Genomic DNA, 26,203 nt, shown 5'->3' with positions numbered 1-26,203 from the left:
ATAGTGATCATTAACTTGCAAAAATCCACCGTTTTCAACAGACAATGATGATCTTTTAAATATTTTTTAATGAATTTGTGATGTATGCTTATTAAACACTTGGTGTGTTAAATGTAACTGTCATTTTCTGAAGAACAGATTGAACCTTCTTCAGTACGAGTGTCCTTTCTGGATAATTCGCTCTAAACCTCCAAATGCTTAAAAGGAAACAAAGCCAGGCTAATCCCTCAAAGCGGTGCTGAAGTGTCCCACCACTCGGCCTCTGATTGGCTCCGCCCCCTTCGCCATCATGGCCCGAATGGCGACCCACCACCGGTGCGATCGGCGGGATGCCTCGGTATCTGCCAGAGTCAGTCCCGACGCCGGATCAGACGAAGGAACGGAGTTAATGACGCACAAGAGGCGCTTGTTAAAGCCGCCCCCCCCTCCCCTCGGGGGCGGGTGGAGTGCTGCCGCTGACCCCGGAGCAGCAGGGCATTGTGGGAGGCCAGCCTCCTCTTCAACATGAAGAGGATGAGGAGAAACAAAGCTCTGGACCCCACTGGGACCAGGATGAAACCCAGAGGACGAGCAGGAAATAACAAGGTTTATGGACATTATTTCTGTAAAAACCAATTCGATAGTAGTGTGATGTCGCAAAAATGTCAAGATTAATGACATCATAGGACGTCTGCAGAATATTTACTCCACATATTCAGCGGAATCCATGAAACATTGCAGCGTTACAGACTGACTAACGGGACCATGTGGTTCACTACATTTAGATATCGGAGAAAAATGAGCACAGTGACGGAACCAGTGGTTTGATTGAAACGTGACAAGTGGAAAAAACAGGGATAAAGATACATGAAACAAATAACACAAACACTAACAAACAACGAAAAAACATTTTCAGTGTACAACGTCGCTGAAACTGTCGCCTTAATATCATAAATGAAAAACAACATGGAGGTAAAATCTAACGACATGAAAATAATGTCGCAAAAAGATGAAAACTATGTAAAAGTTCCAAAAAGACAAAAATGGTGCAAAAGTTGCAAAAATACTAAAATAATTACTTAAAAGATACAACAGGAAGACAATATAAGTCGCAAATACATGAAAATGACGTAAAAGGCGCTACAAGATGAAAACTTAAGTCGCAAAAAGACAAAATTGGCATAAGAGATGTAAAAAGATAAAAACAATGTAAAAGTCGGAAATAGATGAAACTGACGTAAAAGACGCAGGAAGATGAACACATATAAGTCGGAAAATGATAAAATTGATGTAAAAGTCGCAAATGGATGAAAATGACTTAAAAGACATAAGATGAAAATATAAGTCACAAAAATATGAAAACGATATAAAATATGCAACAAGATGAAAACATGTCGCAAAACGAAAAAATTGGTATAAAAGACGCAAAAAGATAAAAACAATGCAAGTTGGAAATAGATAAAAATGACATAAAAGACGCAGGAGGATGAACATATAAAAGTCGGAAAATGATTAAATTGATGTAAAAGTCGCAAAAAGATGAAAGTGACTTAAGACACAAGATGAAAACATAAGTCGCAAAGAGACAAAATTGGCATAAGAGATGCAAATAGATAAGAACAATATAAGTCAGAAATAGATGAAAATGACGTAAAAGATGCAAGAAGATGAACATATAAAAATCGGAAAAGGATTAAATTGATGTAAAAGTCGCAAATAGATGAAAACGGCGTAAAAGAGGCTCCAAGCTGAAACCCTTCCAGTCACCTAACGGATTGTGTCATTAATTTCGCAGGTATTTGATATTTTTTCCACGCTCCTCGAACCCCCCGACGCTGCCTAAATCCTCCACAAACCGTAAAGGACTTGATGAAACGCGCTCACTTCCAGTTCTGAAAGTCTAATTGGTCGACGCGCATGGCGAGCGCCTCCCGCCTCCCTCTGGCAGCTCCTCTGACAAAAGGCCAATTCAAAGCCAAGTGCTCTCGACGGCGTCTTAACAAGCCACCGGAGAGCCCTGGAGCCAGAGGCCTGCTGGGTAACCACACACCTCCGACAGATTGACCGAGGTAATTGAGTCTCCATTTGCATCGAGGAGCTTTCATCGCCGTGCCGACCGCCGCCGCCGAGTCCAGGACGGATGTTCGCATCGACCGGCAGCGCGGATGGAAGTGTCCGCCCCGTACAAATGGACGCATAAACGGCAGTGGCGGCGGCGGGGTGAAAAATGCAACAGCGACGCAGCGGCGGATTCTGCTGACGGCGGTCGGATCGATGACGGCAGATAAAAGAGAAGAAGAAGAAGAGTCACCAAAACACACTGTGAATATTTAATCCTCATTTTATCGGATTCACACACAAACCACTGGTTATTCATTTATTAAATATGTGTAAATATTGACTCACTGTTTTAGTTCTATTTTCAGCATCGATCACTTCATCATCATCATCATCATCATCATCCCGATAAATAAAGTCATTCTTCAACTAATGACGACGGTTCACTCATATATCATTAAAATCCATCTAATATCACCTACTGTCACTGTACAACATGAATACATAGTTGTAATCATTAATATTTAAGTATATTTTATTAGAAAATGTGTCTGTTACCTTTTTATTAACCTTATTAAAGCTTAAATATAATTAACTGTGTCTCGTTTTCAATTATTTTCTCACATTTCAATGAATAAAAGATGTTTTCTACGTCGTCACTTTTATTTGTAACATCTGTGAAAGGTGGATTATTTGGGCTTTAATCCAGAAAGTGAATGTTCAAGTCGACAAAAGTGTCATTATAACAATTAACTTTATTATTACAGTTAAAAATAAATACAGTACTATTTGGTTCCGTTCCATTCTATTTTATCATTTAATTTCTTATCGTTATAGAATATTTTCCAAATAAATAAAAGATAATTTTTCTTAATTGTTTGTTAGTGTTTAATCAGTAATAAAAAACGTTTATTCACCTTCAAGTGTAATTTAGTAGAAAAATCTTAATTCTTTAAATCAGTATAATCAATACTATTAGATGTACTTTCTGTTATTATTGTAGACAAGCAACTGTAGTTTCATAATTAATTCATATAGTTTAGATGTAATAGACAATGTACGAAACATGTTTATTTTCTAATATATGATCAAAAATGTCTAATATTTGTGTTTTTTATTGTTATTTGTGCTGGATATGTTTTGGTATTTTTGTGTTTTGTCATTTTATTGTATTATGAAAACGATGTTACTTTACTTACTTTCACTTTCATTTTTAAAAACATTTATCATATTTGACTATTCCTAAGTCTCATAATTAAATTCTCTAAAAAATATATATATAAAACCAACACATAACTATTACTCATTTCTAATTTCTGTTATTGTAGACAAGCATACATGGTAACATAATTATTTATTAATATAGTTTATATTTACTGGAAAACATATTAAATATGTTCATTTTCTCACATATTATCAAAAATGTCTTGATATTTTTTATTTTTCTATTATTAGTGCAGGACATGTTCTGGTATTTTTGTGTTTTGTCATATTTCGTTGCATTTATTATTAATATGACGCTACTTTACTCACTTTTGCGTTCACTTTTCACAACATATATAATATTTTACCTTTTTTATGATTTATTTTACTCTGTGTTTAATCACGATTAAACTATTGAAATAAATATCCCTGAATATGTTTCGGTATTTTTGTGTTTTGTCATATTTTGTTGTGTTTCTTATAGATATGACGCTCCTTTACTTTCACTTTCACTAACATTCATCATACTTTACTTTTTTATGATTTATTTTATTCTGTGTTCAATCATTATTAAACTCTTTTAATAAATATCCCTGAATATGTTTTGGTATTTTGTCATATTTTGTTGTTTTTATTATAAATACGTCACTACTTTCACTAACATATATCACATTTTACTCTTTCTCTGAGCTGTTTTCCTGTTTGTGTTCAGTCATTTTCATTTAAATCAGACTGATACTGGCTTTATTTCATTTGATTTTCCTTCTGTGTTTCTTTATCCGTATTTTCCTCCTCGTTCCGATGTGAACCGTGTTTCCAGACGCCACCGCCGCTGCCGCCATCGAGAGGCGTTCCCTTCGCCTGTTTTTGTGCGTCGTCCGCCTCTTCACAGGAGTGTTTTTTCTGGCATCTTATTGCCTTCCACTTAATTAGAGACATTAATGTGATTTCTTTGCACATAGTCGGCCAATTAGCGGCGCTGATTGAGTTTCATTCGATTAGCCTCCGCAAACAGGCTAATTGACGCCCGAGCTGCAGATGCAGCGCGAGGAGACAAAACCTGGCTTTTTGGAGCTGGAGGGTTTTTGTGAGTCTGTGTGTGTGTGTGTGTGTGTGTGTGTTGATGTGTTAAGTGATGAGTTTTAACACTAATTTACTGCATCAGCTGCTCTAATCGCTGATGGACGTGTGGCGTCTGAGGCAGAGCTCAGGGAATCAAACCCACAACCACCCAACTCCACCAATTAATTACACACTAAACACGACGGCGAGTGTGTTTATCTACAGTTATTGTCAACGGCAACCCACTGATTAAACCCGAACTGTCAGAATACGACCGACCAACGCCGTCTTCATTATGTTTATCAGAACCGATCTGCCTCGTGTCTGCTTAGATTCGTTCTTCTTCTTTTACGCAAATTTGGTCGTGAAAAAACAAAGAACTGAAGCAAAAAGGTGGAAAATGAGGAAGAAGAGGAAGTTTTGTTTTGTCTAATGTTTTTCTTCTTGTTACATTTTTACATCGTTTTCTTCGGTGTGTCTTTCGCGTCATTTTTATTTTGTTGCATCCTGCAAGTTTTTTTAATCTTGTTTCGTCTTCGTGTTTTAGGCTTTTTTTATTGTATTTGTCTTATTTTATAGCTTTCCTGTCACTGATGCTTTAATATTTGTCATTTTGTTGCATCTCGTCGTTGAAAACATTTTGATCTTGTTGCAATTTCAAATAGTTTTCATCACACATTTTTACATCTTGTTACATTGTTTGTCTTTTTTATGTTTTGCTACATTTTTGTTTCGTTCTAACTTTTACGTCATTTTCACCATCTTCAACAGTTTTCGATGTCTTACTTTTTTTCATTTTATGTCCTTTTCAAATTCTATGTTTTTATCTTTTACATCGTTTTTATCTGGTCTTTTATTCGTCGTTATATCATTTGTATCTTGTTGCATCTTTTACGTTGTTTTCTGCTTTTTCTTTCATTTATATGATAAAATACAATTAATCTTTATTATGAACAAAATAGGCAAAGGTTAAAAAAAACCTGTCTAATTGTCTTCATTTCTGTTAATTTTCTTGATAATTTTGTTCATAGTTCATTTTCATAATAATTTTGTTCCTTTTTAGACATTAATTTGCTCATTGTCTTCCTCTATTATTTTGTTTATTTCCCAAGTGTTTTTGTTAATTTTCTAGATAATTTATTTTTTTCATGATTATTTAGTTCACATTTTTTCATTTTCTAGATTATTTTGTAGTTTTTTTTAAATTTTATAAATTACTTTTCTCATTTTCTTCATTATGATTCTATTTGGTTCATTTTCATAGTAATTTTGTTCATTTTTGGTTTCATAATTTTGTTCATTTTTTGAGTAGTTTTACCAAACTCTTCATAAAGTAGTGAAATATATGATTAAAATAATAGGCAAGTGTCGAAAACATGTCTAATTGCTTTAATTTTAGATAGTTTTCTTGATAATTTGGTTCATTTTTATGCATTTACATGATAATTGTGTGCATTTTTGGTTCATTTTCTGGCTAATTCAGACGCCATGGTCCGAAAACGACCTTATTTTGTGTTTTATTTCAGATAGCGTCTTACGTGCAGACTGGGGTGGTAGGTCAGTAGTCCATTATCACACAGCGTTACGTATTTCTTCTTCCATTCCTTGTTGAGGGATTTCCCGCTCCTCTTCATCAGCATCCCCTGCACAAAACAAACCACAATGTGTCAACAAACGCTGCTTCACCTCCAAAATCTGCAAAGAATCCACTGCTTTCAAGTTGATTTATTTATTGTTTTTATTCGCAAACCAATACAAAAGGTGTAACATGGAGAAATTAAGTTAAGAATCACAGAAATTTTAGGTTTGTGACATATTTTGCTTAATTTTTGGACAATAACTGTAGTTCAGAGTGGTCCAATTATTGTACACATGTTGAATACAACTATGAAAATTCTTCTTCAAATATTGATTCAAGGAGTTTTAATAATAAGTGAATGTTTGACCTGAAACTTATTTAGTCCAAGAATATTAACATGTTTTCATACAAAACAAATACCTGTATAGTATAATATTATAATAAATGCAGATAAATCACTTGTTAATGGTTAAATGCAGAAAAAAAAAAATCATTCAGAAGTTGCCACAAACAACAAAATGCACAAAATATTGAGCAAATTATACAAAATTATTTAAAAAATGAACATAATCAAGAAAATGATGCAAATTATCAATGAAATAAACTAAATACTGAGGAAAATGAAGATAAAATGAATAATAAATGAAATTAAGGTGAACAAAATAATTCATATAATTAACCAAACAATGGTTAAAAAGTTACAAAAACAACAAATAAATACAAATGACAGTGGATGGAGACATAATACTTGGTTTCTGTTTAGTTTTTGTGGAAAAAGCTACTTTTTCCTCATGTTTCTCTGTTTCAATAAAATAACCTTTGAATTTACTCTGGGCTTTAATGAACATCTACATGATCAGTGAATTTAATATAACAAAATACATGATTTACACAGAAAAATGCAAAAAAAAACAACAAAAAAACAACAGAGGATAATGTTATAATAAATGGTGATAAATCACATGGTAAAGGTTGAGAGAAATTCATCTGGACGTCACCATAAAAACTGGTTCAGTTCTTTATGGGTTGATTGAAGATCATTTGTATTAGACTAAAAAAAACCCCAAAACAAAACAGTAAAACAATTGAGCGCCGGTTGTTTTCTAAAAGGTCACGGGCCTGAAGCCAGATGAATCCGACATCAGTGGTTGTAAATGTGTGTTTTTACATTTCGTTGAGTTGTTCCGATGAGGATAATGACTCAGACCGTGGATTAAATACAAGTTCGTCTCCCAAAAACAACAACGGCAATGTGAGCTGGAAGTGAAGAGGAGAGAGGAGACGGGCAGAAATCAGCACTTATTTAATTGTCTGGCTCGTTTTCGTTCTTTTCTCTTTTTTTCTCGTGGCCGTTAACGTCCCTGTTTCACAGTCTCTCTCTCTCTCTCCTACGCACATCAGCTTCGGCTGGATGAACGCCCACACTTCATTTGAGCCGGATTCATTAGGTGAAAAAGAGAAAGAGAAGAGCAGGAAGGTCAAAGAGACGGCGAGAGAGAGGGATGGGAATGTGAGGAAGAAGAAAAAAAGGGAGAGGAACGGGGGCAACGGCGTTAGCAGCGGCGGGGGATAAAACTGTCCGCTGATTAGCAATTACAGCCGCTCTGCCACGCGTGTCACTTCACTGGACCTGTACAACATTAACACTCGACCGGCGGAGGATATTAATAGAGTCCAGCCGTGAAGGGGGAGGAGCGGGGGAGGGAGGAGGGGGGCTGATGGACAGAGGCCTGCTCGCCGCTCAGCTTTCATTAAGGCGGCGGCGGCGGCGAGGGTGGCGGGATCGGCAGAGGCCTGAGGTGACCCCCGCCGCCGCCGCTGCCCGCACACGGGGCGTAATTAACGGTGACATAACGCCAAGAAGAAGGAAGGAAGAACCGCCTCGCACTGACAAAGAGAAGACTGATACAAGCTGGAGTGAAAAGGGGAGGGGTCCGACCTTCCACAACTACGCTTATTTATATATATATTTATATAATGAAAATGAATACAAATATTAAAAATAAAATACAGGTCACTATTAACCCTTAAAGACCCGCTGCTACTTTAGTGGCAGTTCTCAAAGGATTTGTTTCTCTATATTTAACATTTATTATAAAACAATCCTCTGTATTTTGCATTTTTTCAGTAAAAATCACATATTTTCTTATATTTAATTCACTGATCATGTATCTGTTCATTAAAGCTCAGATTAAAGTTGAGGGTTATTATATTAAAAACAGAGAAAACTGAAGAAAAAGTGACTTTTCTTTTAAAAATGTATCATTAATTCATCATACACCCAGTGTGTCCATCCACTGTCACTGATCCAACTCTATGGGTTTATTAGTTTTTCTTCAGTTTCATTCAACTTGAAGCTTATTTTGTTCATGTTTATTTTTGTCCATTTGTTATTCATTTTGTTCATTTTATTGATCATTTTATCTGTTTTCTTGCTCATTTTATTTATTTATTTATTTTTTTTACATAATTTCAATCATTTTTTGGCATATTTTTTCATGTGACCTTGTATTTTAGTAAATATTTTTGTTCATTTTATTTATTATTTAATATATATAATCAATAAACCCAGTGTGTCCATCCACTGTCATGGGTCCAACTCCATGGGTTTTACTAATGAATCAAATTTCTTTTTTTACATTTTTTATTCATTTTGTTGCTCATTTTCTCCATGCTATTTATTATTTTGAACATTTTCTCATTTGCTTTTGGTCATTTTGTTGATTTTATTTATTATTTTACTTGTTTGTTTATTTTCTTGCTTTTATTCAAATTCTTTTCTTCATTTTAGTTCAGTTTGTGGCTCATTTTGTCAGTGTTACTAATTAAATTATTCTTATTCATTTTTGTTCATTGTTTTCATTACTTTGGCTGTTTTTGTTCCTTTTGTTGCTTCTTTAATTTTTATTTTTTTAACTCAACTTTAATAATTTTTTTTGCAGATTTTTTCATATTATTTATTACTTTGTAATTTATTTATTTTTTATTCATTTTTATTAATTTTATCCACTGTCACTGAAACTGTAACTACAGAGCCTCTGAACGTCCAAATGGGTCTTATTTGATGACCATGAAATGATGAATAACTGTATTTTACACCAATTATTTATTTGTATTGATAGGATTAGTGGATCAACAGGTATTAAACAGTTTAGATCAGTTGACAGTTTTGGTCGATGGTGGATGTTTGGGTCTTTATGGGTTAAACCTGTTCTGTACTGACCAAATTAAGATCAATAATAAAACATTCAAATAGTTCCAGTGTGGGACTAGTTTCTTATGCCAGAGGTCCAGAATGTCGGTGTTATGACCATAATAATCAGCACAGATTGGTTTGAGTCTTTTTTTTTTGTCTGTTTTTTGTATTTGTGCATATTTGTTTTCTTCTTTTAGTGTTCTGTTTGATATGTGAGTGTTTGTGGGGGTGCCACCTGGATGGGGTGGGGGGAAGTTTCACAATGTTTGTAAGAAATGCTTTAATGATGTCAATGTTGTTGATATGGAAAAATTATAAATAAAGTTGCAAAAAACAAAAAATCGTTCCAGTGTCCCTGTATGCCAGCGTCATGTTCTCAGTTGAATGTGTGAGGTTGTCGGGTTCTGTTCTATGTTCTAGTCCTGTGGTCCTGACGCAGATCAATCTAACAATAGAAGTGGGCGGGACTTTCACTGGAGGAGAACTCAACTCATCCAATCAAAGTCCATATATGACTTCTATCAGTGATCAGTACAAACTATATTGATATCTGGAACCATTTACATGCTATAAACCATCAAAATATGGACCATTAGAAGGAAAGGACCATTTTGAATATCTCTATCATTCATAAAAAATTCAAAAATCTAAATTTCTCATCGCAGTGAACAAAATTTGTCCATAAATGACTTCTATCACTGATCAATAGGAACTATGTTGATATCTCTGACCATTTACATGTTATAAACCAAAGTCTGACACCTTTAATCTACATGATCAGTGAATAAAATAAAGTAAAAAATAAATGATTTACAGAAAAATGGAGGATCATATGATAATAAATGGTGATAAATCACTAAAAGCAGATGAAAATGACCAATACTAGCTGTTAATGGTGAGAACAGACACAAAGTCTACGATCTGCAGACGTGTGCATTAAACACAAGTTAATATCTAATTGTCGGACGCTACCATGCTTTGTAAATTCATTTCCAGCTGGTTGACATGTGGATGTGAGGCGTTCAAAGTGCCTCAGTAAAGGCTGGATGTTTCAACAGGAGGCAGACGTAAACATCTCCATCAGGTCGGTGGGTTTTAAGTGTTTCCCGACGTCGTGCCAAGTCCGGCTCGTCTCAACGTGACGACCGGAGTGTGTCACTGTGTGTTATTGTGAGTCTCCGTGTGCGTTACAACAACAACAGGGCTTCCCCACGGTGCGCTAAACGCAACTTGACGAGCTTCCTGCTGCCGTGGAGTGAAAGGCGCCGGCAGCTGTGCAGCTGTCAGGCCAGCTGATCATCCATTACCGACGGTGGAGAGGCAACACGTTTCCATCAGCGCCGACGTCCGCCGAGGATTTGAACCCGAGCTTAATCAACGTCACGGACCACACACACACACATACACACACCCTCACACACACACACCCTCACACACACACACACACACACACACACACACACACACACACACTGAAGACACTAAATACACTTGACCACGTGGACGGAAACTGAACAAAAAAAAAAAAAAACACATTGTGATTAAATTCAATACTGTGTCACTCCACTCTGCTTTACTGCACGTTGTAAAAATCTATCAACTTCTACATTGAACCCAATATTTTTTCTTAATGCAAACACTTTTTTTAGGAGACTAAAGGAAGTAGTTACATTAGTTACTGTAATAAGACTGAAAAAAAACAAAACAAAATACTAAATAAATACTATAATAAATAAAAATACTAATCGAGTCACTATGACATAATAAAAAGGGAGGAATTGGACTTTAATCTGCTGTTGGTTTAAAGGGCAATAATGTCTTTTTTTTGTACAATTTTGCATTTGTCAGTGAAATCTCTGAGGATTCTGGGCTTTTCTGTGATAAATATGCAGATATTTTGCACTTTTCAGTGATAAATTCGCAGATATTTTGAGCTTTTCAGTGAGAAATACAGATATTTTCAGCATTTCAGTGATAAATACACAAATATTTTGAGCTTTTCCATGATGAATATGCAGATATTTTGAGCTTTTCAGTGGTAAATATGCAGATATTTTGAAGGCCATAACAAAAAAAAGTGGTTAAAACTAGAAGAACCTACAGTGGAGGAGTGGATTGACATCATTTATGACATTTTTAAGAAGGAAAGAATGACTTTTTAATAAGATGACAACAAGTTCTGTTTTTGAAAAGATGGGAAAGGTGGATTAGGTATGTCACACCAGTTCAACCATCATTTATCTAAGGCCGTGTCTTATGTCCATTTCACCCCTTTTTCCTTTTTAACCCTTTTGTATGGATGTTTCTTTTTTTTTTTTTTTTCTTGTAATTGTTTAATATGAGAAATGTGCACCCCAGCATCCCTGTTCTAGGGAGTTTAGTTCTTAATTTTGTCTTTAACTGTATTGTCTGTGGAGTCACGGACGTATCGCTGCGTGATCCAGTTGTAATATTTGCGATAAATGGGGGAGAATGGTGAAATGTTACATGAATAAACGTGAACCATGAAAAATCCGAATGAAAAGAGAATTGAAATGGCTGAACAGGCTTAAGAGTCTGGTTCGACCAGTTCTAAACGGAAAGTGTCATCAGATAACTTTTATTATGATTTGGCGCTAGATAAATAAAATTGGATTGATTCGATTGATTGTTTATTTTAAATATCAACATTCCAGACCAATACAACAAGAACAATCAATACATATTTGAAAACGAGCAGAATGAAGTTTAACTTACATAGTCCCGCCCCCTTTCCCTGTCTTTTTACTGACCATTAACTCCCATAACTAAGAATAACACATTTTTTACATATCAAAAATAAACTCTGTGCATTTCATAACAGTGTTATACATCAAAATTGACTGATTGACTTTCCTTTTCATAATCCATTATTTTACTGGATTTTAACCTGATTTCTGACATAAATCCAGATAATGTGCTTGTTATAGTTGTCCAACATTTAATCTGCACATACTTATTATTATTGATTTAATGGATGTAAAATCACAAACACATGCTTGTTCTTCACTGTCAGATGTACAGATTTGCTGCTTTTCTTTGGGTTTTATGAGTCAGTAAAATCCCTGTGGATTCTGGGCTGAACTGAGATGTTGTTTTAACTATTATTGGACATTTTTCTTTACATATTCAAAGGGAAATCATACAATGTTTTCAGTGGTAACTTGAGCTATGAGTCGATGCAGATTAAATATATTCCCAAAAGTGTCAGTTGATTTATTTTCCTTTTCATAATCCATTATTTTAATGCATTTTATCCTGATTTCTGACAAAAATTGAGACAATGTGCTGTTAGTCTGGTAAAGGTTCATACTGTCGTCCAAATACTACTGTGTAAGTGATTCATTTATCAGACAGGGGCAGTTGTTTACCTGCTTTACTTGTTCCGGTGCATCATGTGACACTTCTGATGAAGGCTACAGGAAGTAGTCGAAACTAGTACAGCAGGTAAACAACTGCGCCTGTCTGATAAATGAATTACTTACACAATATGCTTGTAGTCGTCAAACATTTAATCGGCGCATACATAGACTTAAATCTTTATCATCACAAATCACAAACACGTGTTTGTTTTACATAATCAAACATGTAGATCCACTGCTTTCTTGGGATTTTGCTTTGGGTGCAGATATTTTGCAGATGTAAAAAGATAAAAACTTGCATTAATTTGAGTTGATGATGTTCAAAGTTCATGCAGACTGAAGTGTTTTTTTTTTTATTAGGGAATAACCATATGTTCCATATTCCGAGTTTCTGGTCCAGAAGATAGGAGTGAATCTGGAAGTAGGTAGATGTGAAGGATGTTTGATGTGCGACGCTGAACTAAACCAGGCCTATATTTCTCCCACTTCACCGTCCGAATCTGGGATTTGGGGAGGGAGACGTCAGCGGATTAATTCGGGCCATCCATCGTGGGGATGACAAGCGATCAGTTTGCTAATTGAACGGCACGTCGAAGCCTCCTGATGGCGGATACGTTTCATTATTCACCTCGCCACAACCACGTCGCCTCTTATTTTACCTTCAGGGGGGCGGCAGCCATGACAGCTCACAAGGTCTCCACATGGAAAAATAGACGTGGGGAGATAAATACATCCTCGGATACACTCTGTGGGCTCTTCTCCGCCTCGTGAAGTATGGAGGGGAAGTGCTTAGGAAAAGGTCGGTGGGATGAAGTCATTTGTTAGGCGTCGGAAAACGTCCAAGGGCGGGATGGAGCTTTGTGGGTTCGTCTTTATAAAACCGAACAAAGAGAGTCCAGAGGGTTCAGTTCAGACCGAGTTTCCTGAAACCTCAACCCCCCCTCCCACCCCCCGGACACGGCGCTGTCCATCCACACTCTGGGACTTCTTCGTCTCTGTGAAGTATTGTAGAGCGCCGCTTAAGAAAAGGTCGCTCGCTCCAGGGAAGCCACGAGATGAAGTCATTCGTTAGCGTTGGAACCCGAGGCGGCTGAGTAAAGACGGACGTGAGACAAGAAACGGAGTCACAAAGGATGATGGGAGTATCAATAAGACAGTCCCGGGATGACGTGAAACAGGTCTAGACGACATGTAGATTTAGATTTGAATATTTCATCTCATCAATAAGTACAAAGATAGCCGTTCTCTGACGTCTTTTATTTCATCTTCTCTTGTTTTCGCAATCAATTTCTGCATTGAACCAACTTTTGTTTTTTTTTTTTAATACAAACAGTTTTTTGGCAGTAAAGGAAGTAGAGACATGAGGTACAGTAACAGGACTGACAAAACTAAAAATATGGAGAACTTGTTAAACAAATTGCAAATATATAACTAGAAAAGCACTCGGAGAAGCGCAGACCTCCACAAAGGCAGATCAGTGCCCCCCCACACCCCCCCGATCACCACCAAAGTTTAATCATTCATTCCTTGTGCCAGTATCAACATTTCCTGAAATTTTCATCCAAATCCATCCATAACTTTTTGAGTTATCTTGCACACAGACAGACAGACAAACCAGCGCTGGCAAAAACAGAACCTCCGTGGCGGAGGTAAAAATAGTTCCAGTGTCCCTGTATGTCAGCGTCATGTTCTATCAAGAATTAATACCAGTTGAATTTGCGAAGTTGTCAGGTTCTGTTCTATGTTCCAGTCCTGCGGTACTGATGCAGGAGATCAGTCTAACAATAGAAGTGGGCGGGACTTTCACTGGAGGAGAACTCAATTCAATCAGTCAAAGTCCATATATGACTTCAATCAGTGATCACTAGGAACTATATTGTTATCTGGAACATTTACATGTTACAAACCATCAAAATATGGACCATTAGGAGGAAAGGACAATTTTGAATATTTAAAAAAAATTTGTCATAAAGTCAAAAATCTCAATTTCTCAACACAGTGAACAAATTCTGTTGACAATAGTTGCTTTTCCATTGGCCCTCAAATTGCACGAACATAACTTGTGCATTAAAAATTTGCCAGATGGAAAAACAACAATTTCACTAAAACTATCGATTTTCGATTAAAAGTTTTTGCGCTGGCAAGAGGTGCTTTTTCAGGCACAGCACAATTGGTTTATCACGCAAAACTGCAATAGAAAGACCTTTTTCTGCAACGAGAGTCACGTGAATGAAAAAAAAAAAAACACATGGATGTTGACGGACGTTACAACAACAGAAGAGTTTTAAAAGAAACATGGATATCTGTGGACACACCAGGAAACTGAACCATTTTTTAAATTTAGTACGGGATAGAGGGGTCATAAATAATAATAATGAATATATCTGTAAATCAACACCATATTTACGTTCGTCGCCATGTTTATGGAATGACTTCTCATGTCATCTCGCGATAATAAATGAACAAATCATCGCATTTGTGATTTAATGGAAAAACCAACATTACACACTTCTGTTTTTTTCAACATTTTGTAAATATCGGTAAAGTTTTGCGCAGATGTCCAATGGAAAAGCGACTATTGTCCCAAGGAATATACATATGAAACTGAAATGAATCCGACCAGTAGTCTTTTCGGAGGAGATGTGTGAAGAAATTGCTAACGAAGACGACAAAGATGATGATAAAGACGGACACAGCGTCTTCAGAATAGCTCACAGCTTATCATCCGGTGACATAACAACAAGGACCGCTGCTCTAGAAACGTGGCCGACTCTTACGCTACGTTCACACTGCAGGTAAAAGTAACCAAAATCCGACTTTTTTGCCCGTATGTGACCGACATCTGATTATTTCTTGAAACTGAGTCCGTATATGAGCATAAAAATCCAATAACTGTTAATAATCAGATGATTGTAATGATCAGGTCTGATGCGTTTTACATGCACTTCAGAAATATGACAATCGATGAACCCTGGTTTAGACGTTTCAGTCCATTATTGGATTTATTTCAGAGTTCATACATATGTAGGAAAAGTAACTTCCTGTTTTGTCTTCTACTTCCATTTGATTGTGCCGCTTCTGTTTTCTACGATTTCAATTGTTTTTACACATGAGCAGAAGAACTAAATAAATCGGATTAACGGGTATACATGCACGAAGACATAAGGGTATTGGAGAGAAAAGAAAACGCAACTTCATTGGGTTTTTAACTTCTTCAGACTTCTTTTAACCACAGTCTTATTCTAGAGTTTTTTTCTGTTTGTTTGTTTGTTTTTTTATCTTTTATTACTTTTATTAACCATCTCTGTCTTAGCTTTTATTTCCTAATTGGTGGAACTTGGAGTGTTTTTATTGTATCATGTCTTGGTTTCATGTTTCAATGTGTTTTGAGAAATGTCAAAATGACGTCATCATCATCATCGTCATCATCAAACTGCAAACCCAATCTACCTACAGCTATAAATAAAGTAACCTGAACCTTAAATCCAGGTGTGTTAATCTGATTTCTCATAATCAGATTACTGCTGTTCATAAAGTATACTAGACTATACTGTTATATATGTTATATATGTTATATATATATATATATATATATATATATATATATATATATATATATATATATATATATATATATATATATGTATATCATTACTAATAATCTGATAGCTCCTGAAATTGGATAATGATCAGAGTTTTAGAGTGAATGAAAACGGGCTCAGTGTTATTACATGAAATTTAAGTACGAAAATGTCACCTTAACGTCTTAATGTTTGGGTTTTTATCAGAATCAGAATAAAACCAAGAAAACTTCAAAACATTCTACATGTTTTGAGTTCTACTTGTAACTCCAATTTATTTCTATTTAAACAATGATATAAGTATTTATACTGATATCACATGATCTGTCACTTATAAGTGATAGATCATCTCTTACCTGACTATTAGATCAGTTACTGAAATAATATTACAAATAATAACACATTTGTAAAATCAGAGAAATATTTGATAATGAAAGGTGAAATGAAAACAATGGAAGTGAAGACCGTAGTTCTGAGGTGTTATTTTCCCGCCTGTGGACGTGTTTTCCACTCAACGCTTGACGAACTAACAGATAGTGTGTTGAGGTTAGAGATTTCCCATCCTCAGTCCTGAAATTAAACATAACTCCTGTTGGAGGCGGTAATGACTTTCCATTGTGTAAATGTAAGGGCTGATGTGATAAAGGGATCGGACTCCGGTTTGTTGATGCTCACTAATCTCTGCTCTAATCACTCCATCGGCTCTATTTTCCTCAGACAATGGCCTCTCGCCGCCTCGTCACGGCCTGACAGCCGATCGCCGGCTGATACGTGGATTGTCCATCGGTGGCTGAGACGTGGTCAACCCTCCAGAGACCCGGTCCGTCCCCCGGGGCCGGGACCCTTTTGTTCTTCCACGTCCCCCGAGAGGGGAGGCTAAATGGGAGGTGTCACGGTTGAGGGCGGGGGGGTCGGGGGGGTTGAACCGGACCCTGAGATCCGCCATGTTCAGGTCATCCATCATCCTCTCAGACGGAGGAGGGTGTGAGGGCTGGTATCGAGTCCGATTACAGTCCGAGTGGTGAAATGTTGGCCTTCTGATCAGAGCCGATGCTCAGATAAAGAGGAAATAAAGCACAAAGAACGTCTGAGATACGACTGCGACGCAAAGGCTGTCGCATTGAAACACCAAAGAAAGTCACTTTTACAGGTCGAAGTCACTGACAGGGTTCATACGCATTTTTCAAGGTCAAACTCCAGCACTTTTAAGAGTCATTTTCACCTTATCACTGGGGTAAAACAGGAATACATATACTCAGGATTATTATTTTCCACTTTTTATCACAGTGAAAGAGAAATTAAAGGAGAACACAAAGTTTTATCCAAAAAAAGGGAAGCCACTTGGCGTTCTACAGACACACTCGCACCGAGACTAAGATTAGGACAAAAATGTATCTGGAGTCGACCTGAAAACACCTGCTAATTTTCTTTTTTAACATAAAGTTTTATTTTTCTAAATGTATCACATCTCTGTAAGTAGCTTTGGCTTGGCATCTAACCTAGCAGAGTTAATATTTAAAAAAAAACAAAAAACATTATGTCACAGAGTTAGAATTGCAGCGCACTTTCAAACACTTCAAATAAAATTCAAGCACTTTTCAGACCATCAAAACACAACATTGAAATTCAAGCATTTTCAAGGATTTCAAGCACCCGTACGAACCCTGAACTGTGAATAAACAACTGCTTCTATTCCTAAAAATTTTACGACAAAGTCTTTTGACGTTCAGCACGAGCAGATTTTTTTTGTCTTGAAGGAATAAGATGGAGAATGGATTGAAAATTTTGGTTCAACTATTCATGTAAAAGACGCAATAAAATGGAAATGATTGAAAAGATGCAATTAGACAAATAACAGTGATTAACAGAAGTGTTGGTGAAAATGGTAGCCTATTGTTTTTATTGTAGTATTGTAGTCATTGTTATTAATATCCATAAAAAATTAAGTGCACCAATTTACGATACATTTTATAGTAATTTATATAGATTATGGTGGAAATGCAAAAAGAAAATGTTTGTAGATGATCAGTTTTTAGAGTCAAATCTGCTGTTTTTTGGATTCAACTGCTCCAGAAGTTAACATGAGTTGGACAGAAGGATCGTTTACAGTTTTACAACCAGTAAAAGGTTTAAATATCAGTCACATTTGTACTGAAATGGACAAAAGTTTAAGAATTGTCTCCAAAGCTTACAATTTGTTTTGTTTTAGCATTTTAGTTTTACCCGTCATGACTCATTTCTTCAGTAATTTTCAGTTGGTATAGTCCTTTAGTCGTAGTAATATGACACCTTTTATGTGCAGATTGTAATACATGATTATATGGGTTTAGTTTTGACTCATCGTGTCATTATTTGAAATTTAAGTAACAAAATGTCAGCGTAACATGTTAACGTTTGGGTTTTTATCACTTTAAAATCAAGAAAACTTCTGAAACATTAGTTGAGTTTTGAGTTTTACTTGTAACTACAATTTATTTTTATTTGGAAGAAGAAATTAAAGTGATGAATCATCTCATACTTGATACTAATCAGATCCGTTAGTGAATGGTGCTGGAATAATACTCCATATGAGTCCATCTGGACCAGTGAAGGTGATCACCAGCCTTTTTCCTACGTTTACATTGTATATGTTCTTTCATTTTCCTTCGATCCGCATCTTGTTTTCGTTCTCGGACCAGATTGAGGTTTAGTTCTTATCAACTGGAAACATGTTGACAAGGTCAGCGTTGATGAGGCAAGGACAGCGAAGGGCAGGACGCCGACCAGATCAAATAAAAAACCAGCGAAGAAGAAGAAGGGGGGCGAAGAGGAGCTGATTTATCTGATAAGAGTTCTGGGTAATTAATTAGAAACTCAATTATCCAAACCTTACTTCAGCAGTCTCAATTCATTAGCGGGTAAAGGCCAGGACCGGCGGTCGCCACATCTCGCCTTTCGTCCGGTGTTTCACCACATGACGAGCAGCGTGAGACGACAAATTGGCCGCGGGGACACAAACGAACAAACAAACAAACAAATGAACAAACGGAGCGACCGGTGCTCCTCGGAGACGCTGTTTGATTGACGCCTGTGTTCCTTGTTTTAATTATTTCTCAAACTAAAAACGGCAGAGACGTCCCTCGAACACATCCTCCGCCCCCCAGCCCTCGCAAAATCTCATTTCCAGGGGTTAGTGTGCATGACAAAAATGTCATCATGGCCAAAATGGCTCCGAGCGGTGACAACCTTTCCCAGGGAAATGATATTTTTCCAATCCGGCGGAAGGCGGATCGTGTCACCCTCGTTAAAGCCTTGATAGCGGGTCTTTAATATTCACCGTCTTAATTAGGGCTGCAGTTAATTTCATTAAATTCTTTGGCTGCTAAATGAAGCAGATTATGAGACATCTTTTATTGCGAAGCGTGAAATTACAGCCTGCCCGCTGCCAATGGCGGGGCGAAACTAATGAATTACAGGGTAAATAACACCCGAATTAACCATCCAATTTAACTCCTTACAAAGCGCCCGGCGCCGAGGGGGGACGAGTAGACTTGTCAAAACCACCCAGCCCCGCACTCGTCTGCAACCCCACGAGAGGCAATTACAACCACGACACTAATCAGCACCTCACGGGGGAACGAGGCGACGGCGTCCGAGGCCTTGACAATCACAGCGAATCGGAAGAGGGAACGGTCGTTTACAGCGGAGTCTGGAGGTCAGGGAATCCATTAAACTCTGAGGGATCTGGACCAACAGGAGGGAGATCCTGGAGTTCAACCTCAAACAGAAACTGATTCATTCCATTTGTTTTCCTCTCAGTAAAGACACAAGTCGACCAAACACTCCTACAGTTTCAGTCTCAGTCGTTTTAAAGTAACCAGACTTAAAATCAGGAACAATCCGACCATTTCAAACACAGATACTGTTGGAGAAATACTCAAAAATCCCTTCTGTCATCATAGTTTACCAGGGTTCTGGAAAAGTCCTGCCTTCAATTTCATCTCAACTATAAACATCAACTTCTTGCTGCAGGTCTACACTTGAATTTAGTTCCAAAGTCCGTTCATTTTGGTGAATTTTCAACCCAGGAGGGTCGGGAAGTCTGGAGGTCCAACTTCAAACCGAAACTAATCTATGTCAAAACTAGGTTTTCAGGGTTAATGATGCAACTCAAATACCTACAGAAGCAGCTCATCATCCTTTAACAGTATTTTGAGAAGTATTTTCATTATAAGAATTAGTTTTGATGAGGCTCTGGATCTAAAATTTGTTAAAATTCTCAAAAATCCTTAAACGTACAAGGATTTTATACTGAATACAAGAAGAATTTGGCCAAATATGTGTCCATTTTCAGTACCGACAGTTATTTCATGGTTGTCGAAATATTATTTATAACTAAAAAAAAGTAATCAAAATCCACATGTTTTCAACTGAAATTTTTTAAACGTAAAAGTCCATGTTTTTCCTTCTATTTTCTTTTAAAACAAAAATGAATCCATTACCAGTGACTAGTTTACATTCTTACTGCAGCTAAACAAAGAAACTGAAGAAATACAACCAAAGACGGAAAAAATGCAATAAAAAAACCAAAGAAATACAATCAAAAACGGAAGAATAACAACCATAAACCAAAGAAATACAACCGTAAACCAGAGAAACCCAACCTGGCTGATACCTACTCCTTCAACTACATCAGTAGACCGCTGCCACACGATGTCAGAGGTCATGTGATTTATGTTTACGGGGCCATATTGGAAGCCAACCCATGAGCCGGACAGGGCAGTGCCAGGCTAGGACAGATAACTGTGTTTAATAACTGTAGTCATGGTTAACTGTTGTGCAGTAATAGGCTGCTGAAACAGAGCAGGACATGGTGACAAGTCTTCTACAGGATCCTCTGTTTGAACCAACCAGGGACACAAATATAAGGAGCTCAGAGACAGAGTATGGTAGTAGACCTACGGTCACCTGTGGGCTGGATATTACCTAGAACCATTAAAAGAGGTGAACAACAGTTATGCAGCGGTACAGGTTATCCACGGTTCGGTACATGTTGCTGTTCTTGGGTTGCGTTTCGGGCCAGCTGGGACTCAAACGGGGCTGGGCGTGACATGCTCCGGCTGGCGTCCGGTATTCTGGCTGGACAGGACACCACCGGCACCAACCGGCCTCTGAGTCTGGGTAGTACCGAGAACCATGACTGAAGAGCCTCAGCAGGTGGCTGTCGGTCTGCTGTGTGGAGTGGTGATACCGATAGGTTATTCATGTTAGGTGTTCAGCTCCCACTCAGCACGAGTCTTTCTAAGGATCAAAACCATCAATCACAGGCAGTTTGCTTTTCAGCAGTGTTCAGAGTTTGAAAATAAAGTAAACGATAAACTGTCACTAATAACCTGTTTAAAATATGACTAATAAAGCAGCTGTTAAACACAGTCTGTCGCCTCCGCTCTTGTCTTCCAATATGGCGGCGTATCTGTTTACTTCGGGTACTGAGGATGTAAGTGTCAGCGGTCTGTACAATAATTATGTTCGCTGAACACTTTATGAAAACAGAGGAATAAAAAGTAGAGTTTCATTTGAGAATGAATCTGTTTAATCTTTAATTGAACATAAACTTGTTATGGATGAGTTTTAATCTTTACTGAGTCGCAGTTTGGTCATTTGGATGTTTTCGTTTGTGTTGTTGTTTGTTGACTTCGTTTTTATGTTTGTGTTTTATTTGTTATAGTTTCAAATGTAGAACTGACTCTTTGTCTGGTTTTAGTTTTCATTGTGTGTTCTGACCCGGTTCCAGACGTCCAGGTGGTTTTGGTGCAGATTTACCCCCATGTTTCGGTGTTGTAGTGGTTTTAACCTGCGCCCCCACTTCGCCCCCCCCCCCACCACTAAAACCGCCGTTCTGGCCTTGAGCTGCTCGGTGGTGACCGGTAAAAAGGCGCCGGCGGGCGGCTCCCAGGTGGGCGTCGGTCAAACGGCGTGAAGCTCGGTCAACCTTCGCCGAGTAAATAAAGGTTTAAAGACGGCGTGCGCCTCTGGGGTGCACGAGCGCTGCCGGCGCCTCGGCTGCTGCGTCGGAGGAAATTAATTTGTTAGACTGTTGCTTTTCAAAGCGCTTCGGTCAGATGCTTGACAGCGACGCCAGCCTCTCTCTCCGGTAATTACGGTCTAATTAGCGGCGTGGAGCAGATGTCGGAGGATTCCTGCGCCGTCAACAGCCTCTGTAAACAAAGCTGGACTCGGACGCCGGCTTCAAGGAGAACTGCGCTGATCGGACGCCGCCGCATCCAGCGTTTGTTTCCTGTGAGGCTTCACACGGCGAAGCAGCGTCGCGGGAGGCGTTGGCTCCGCGCCACATGTTCCTGTTTCAGGTTCCGCATTTGAAAACCGGCCTTCGCAGATCACGTGTTCATTTAACTCAAAGGAAACTCCTTTTTCCTACCTCTGAGACAGCGTTTGAATGCACCGCTGTACAGACCGGTTCCATGTCAACATTTATACATTTATGTACATGTGGATCTGTGACATATACGTCAAACTGGCATCAAGGCTTTGTCCTTTTCAGATCATTTTATCTAACTTTGTCTCATTTCATCATTTTTCTCCTCATTTAGTTTTATTTTTCCTTATTTCGTCTTTGTCTAATTTTGTCTTTTTCATCTCAAACTGTTCCGTTGCACGGCTGTAAAGATCCGTTCCATGTCAACATTTACAAAGTCTCTGTAAAGTCTATATAAAAATGTGTGTATCTGTGACACACACATTACACTGGCAGCAGTTTTTTTAACTGTTTTACATCTTATTTCATCTAATTTGTCTAATTTTGTCTTTCATGTTTTTAGTCTCATTTGTATCAATATTTTTGTCTTTTTCATCTCATTTCATCATTTTTTGTCTCATTTAAGCTTTAGATTTATTTCGTGTCATTTTGTCTTTGTTTCTTTTCATCTTTTTCGTCCCGTTTTGCCATATTTGTCTGATTTCATCTTATTTTGTCATTTTTTTCTTAATCATCTCTACTTCGTTTTACCAAAAAAAAGTTTGTCTCATTTCATCCTTTAAGTTTCTTTTTTCTTTGTCTTATTTCATGCCGTTTCATCATTTACATCTCATTTTGTCTTTTATGACTTATTTTGTGTCATTTCATCGTTTCAGTCTCATTTTTTATTTTTCGTTTCGACTTTTTTCCCACCCTTTCGTCTTTTTAGTGTTCTGTCTTTTTCAAATTCTGTCATTTCATCGTTTTTCTTGTCATTTTGCCATATTTGTCAGATTTCATCTCGTTTTGTCCTTTTTTCTCATTTTTTCGACAATGTTTCCATCTTCTTTTATGAATTGTCTCATTTTATTCTTTACCTCTAATTCAGGGTTTTTGTCTAAATTGGTTTTATTTTGTCCTCTACATTGTTTTCATTTTTTACATTTTTTTTGTCTTGTGTGATTCAATAAGGTTTATAAGCTTTAAAACAGACGTGTGTTCACTGTCTGTGTCGACGTTAAACCTATTTAAAAACCTGTCGTTTATCTCTATGTGCTTTTATTCTGAAAAACTGACGCTCGAACACTTGTTTTCTGCTGTTTTTGAAGTGAGTTCCAGTTTATTTCTGCAGTGCTTGGTGGATGTTCGATGGACTTCTGTTGAGCGTAACAGGTTTTATTCGTTAACAGCCTCGTTGTGTTTCTGAAGTGTTTACATGTGAAGCGACAGCGTCCGACTGAATCCCGCCCCTTTCTCATTACGTGCGACCGAGTCTTGGAGTCGTGGCCTCGGTGTCTATGTGGTTTTAATGAGCACTGGACTCTTGACGAAGGCGTTTCCGCCACCGCCGGTCGCTCTAATGAGATCAGGACCCAGAGTCCCGGAGATCAGGAAAAGCACCGGCCAATCCCAAGGCAGGAAATGCCGCAGCCCCGCCCACTCTGCCTGACTGACAGCTCCATTACCGAATGAATAGAAACAAAACATGGATGATTTACGGTCGTATATAATAGCAGAACTCCTCATTTTATGATTTTTCTTTGGTGTAAATTTTGTCTTATCTTGTCATTTACATCCCCCTGTCACGTTTATTTCATCATTTCACATTTTTGTCTTTTACTTTAATTTGGTTGTATTTCATCATTTACATCATTCTTTTCTTTCACGTTAATTTTGTCTTATTTTATCCTTTTACATCCTTTTCTCTTAATTTCATCTTACTGTTTAATTTGATCTTTTTTCATGTTAATTTTGTCTTATTTCATCCTTTTACCTCTGTTTCTCCACATAAGTGTTGTCTTTTATCATTTTACATTTCCTCTTTATCAAATGACAAAAAGTAATAATTGTGTTTTATCCTTTAATCGTTTTGTCTCATTTTATTTTGTGTCATTAATAATACATTTATAAGCACCTTTTGTCTTTTTTACATTTTTTTTTATCTTGTTCTGTCTTTTCTGTTTCCTCTTTTTTATTCAACTCAGTTTTTTCAGTTTGTTACATGATTTTTATCTTGTCCTCCTCTTTTTTTATTCAACTTAATTTTGATTTTGTCTTTTACATCATTTATTTTGTTTCGTCATGTTTTGCCTTTCATGTAATTTTTTTGTTTTTAGCATAATTTCCTACATCGTTTTGGTTGATTTTTGTAGTTTTTCTTGTTTCCTTTTCTACATCTTCACATTATTACCTCTGCCAGGAGGTATTGTGATCACTTTGCTTTGTGTGTTTGTTTGCGTTTGTTTGTTTGTTTTTTAGCAACTTTACGGGAAAACTCTTCTACCTATCTTTACCAAATCTTCCCCACAGATAGGCCTAGGCCCTGGGACCAACCCATTCAATTTTGGGCCAAGTAGGCCAAAGTTCAAGGTCACAGCAAGGTCACAAAATCTACAATTTTCCTATCTATCATCATTGAGCAATTTTCCAAGATTCATAAAAAATTCAAAACGACTCCGATTAGCCTCCAATTGGATCCACCTGTAGCTTAGAACAATATCTTGTATCTGGAACTAAATTGTCCACATCCACTGTGGAATGTGGACTCTGTGGACATTTACATTGAACACTGAAAATCCCATTCATCACACATTTAAAATTAGAACTCAACAAATATTGATTGGAATTTAATATAATTTGACAGACACATGACTGGTACCAAGCTTCATCTTTTTCTGCTGTATGGAACAACCTGGAAACTGATTAATTTAAACAGAAATAGTCGATCCACACATGCACACCATTCGGGGGGCTTGGCGGAGGTTTGCGTTCTCTGAACACTTGTTTTCATCTTATTTCATCTTTTGTTAACGATTTAAAACCAACAATCTCTTCAACGTCTATTTGGTCCAGTTTTATTTCTAGTCAAACATCTGGATCTACTTTATCTGAACCAAAACCAGACGTGAATGTCTTCGTCTCCGTGTTTATTTTTTGAGTCAACAGATCAGATTCATATTAATAAATTCAGACCCCCCCAAACCCCCCCTCACTGCCGCTTTTGGAAGTGGATACTAATTGATTTGATGGTTCCCCGTGGTCGCTCTCGCTGCCGACCTGCCGCCTAATTACACTGAGTGTTGCGTTCAAGGCTACCTTTTCCCCATTAACGCTCCATTTACACCGTGTTCACACTTGTTTTAATGAGACGTGAACTCAGACACACATTTATTACACACAGACAATCAATCACCTCAGAAATGTAGGAAAAGCTAAGTGGGAATTTAAAGAATAAGGGTAAAAAAAAGGGGTTTGTGGGTATTTTAAGACCTTTTCGAGATTGTTTGAGGCTGATTTTTGGACAAACCATCCTTTTCTAATTCAAGAAGAATTTCAGGTGAGATGTGGAGCTATGCAGAAGCAACTTTTTTAAAGAAATACTATAAAAAATGTGCAAATATAAAGTAAAATGATTTGTCAGAATAATAAATCAACACAACTGAATTGTGTCACGTATTTGCAGATGTTTTTATCTATTACTTTGTTATATGATCTCATGTCACTTATGTCATTTTCATGGTTTGCATTTTGTGTTTAAATCATTGCATCTTTTGCAACGTTTTCATCTTGTTGCATCTTTTACGTTGCTTTCTTCATGTTACGACTTCTTCCTGTCGCGTCCATTTCATCTTTTGCGTTGTTTTGGAATCTTCTGCTAAAATTTCATCATCTTGTCTTTTGTGTGTTTTTGTTCTCGTTGCATATTTTATT

The 26,203-nt window shown here is 37.2% G+C and overlaps 2 protein-coding genes across 2 annotated transcripts in view; both read right to left on the bottom strand.

Moving 5' to 3' along the window:
* LOC115432728 (zinc finger protein 420-like) overlaps positions 1-26,203 on the bottom strand; it is a 597,943-nt gene that overhangs the window by 231,741 nt on the left and 339,999 nt on the right. The gene's annotated exons all lie outside the window — the stretch shown is intronic.
* LOC115436243 (arf-GAP with GTPase, ANK repeat and PH domain-containing protein 1-like) overlaps positions 1-26,203 on the bottom strand; it is a 114,845-nt gene that overhangs the window by 36,316 nt on the left and 52,326 nt on the right. The window contains exon 11 of the mRNA XM_030159043.1: positions 5,841-5,945. Within this exon, the coding sequence (XP_030014903.1) occupies positions 5,841-5,945 (105 nt within the window). The remainder of the gene's footprint in view (positions 1-5,840; positions 5,946-26,203) is intronic.

The sequence above is a fragment of the Sphaeramia orbicularis genome, chromosome 2 (assembly GCF_902148855.1).
Source record: "Sphaeramia orbicularis chromosome 2, fSphaOr1.1, whole genome shotgun sequence".
NCBI classification, from domain to species: Eukaryota; Metazoa; Chordata; class Actinopteri; order Kurtiformes; family Apogonidae; genus Sphaeramia; species Sphaeramia orbicularis.
Note: the sequence above shows the minus strand (reverse complement) of the source record. Positions and strands in the feature narration are given on the sequence as shown.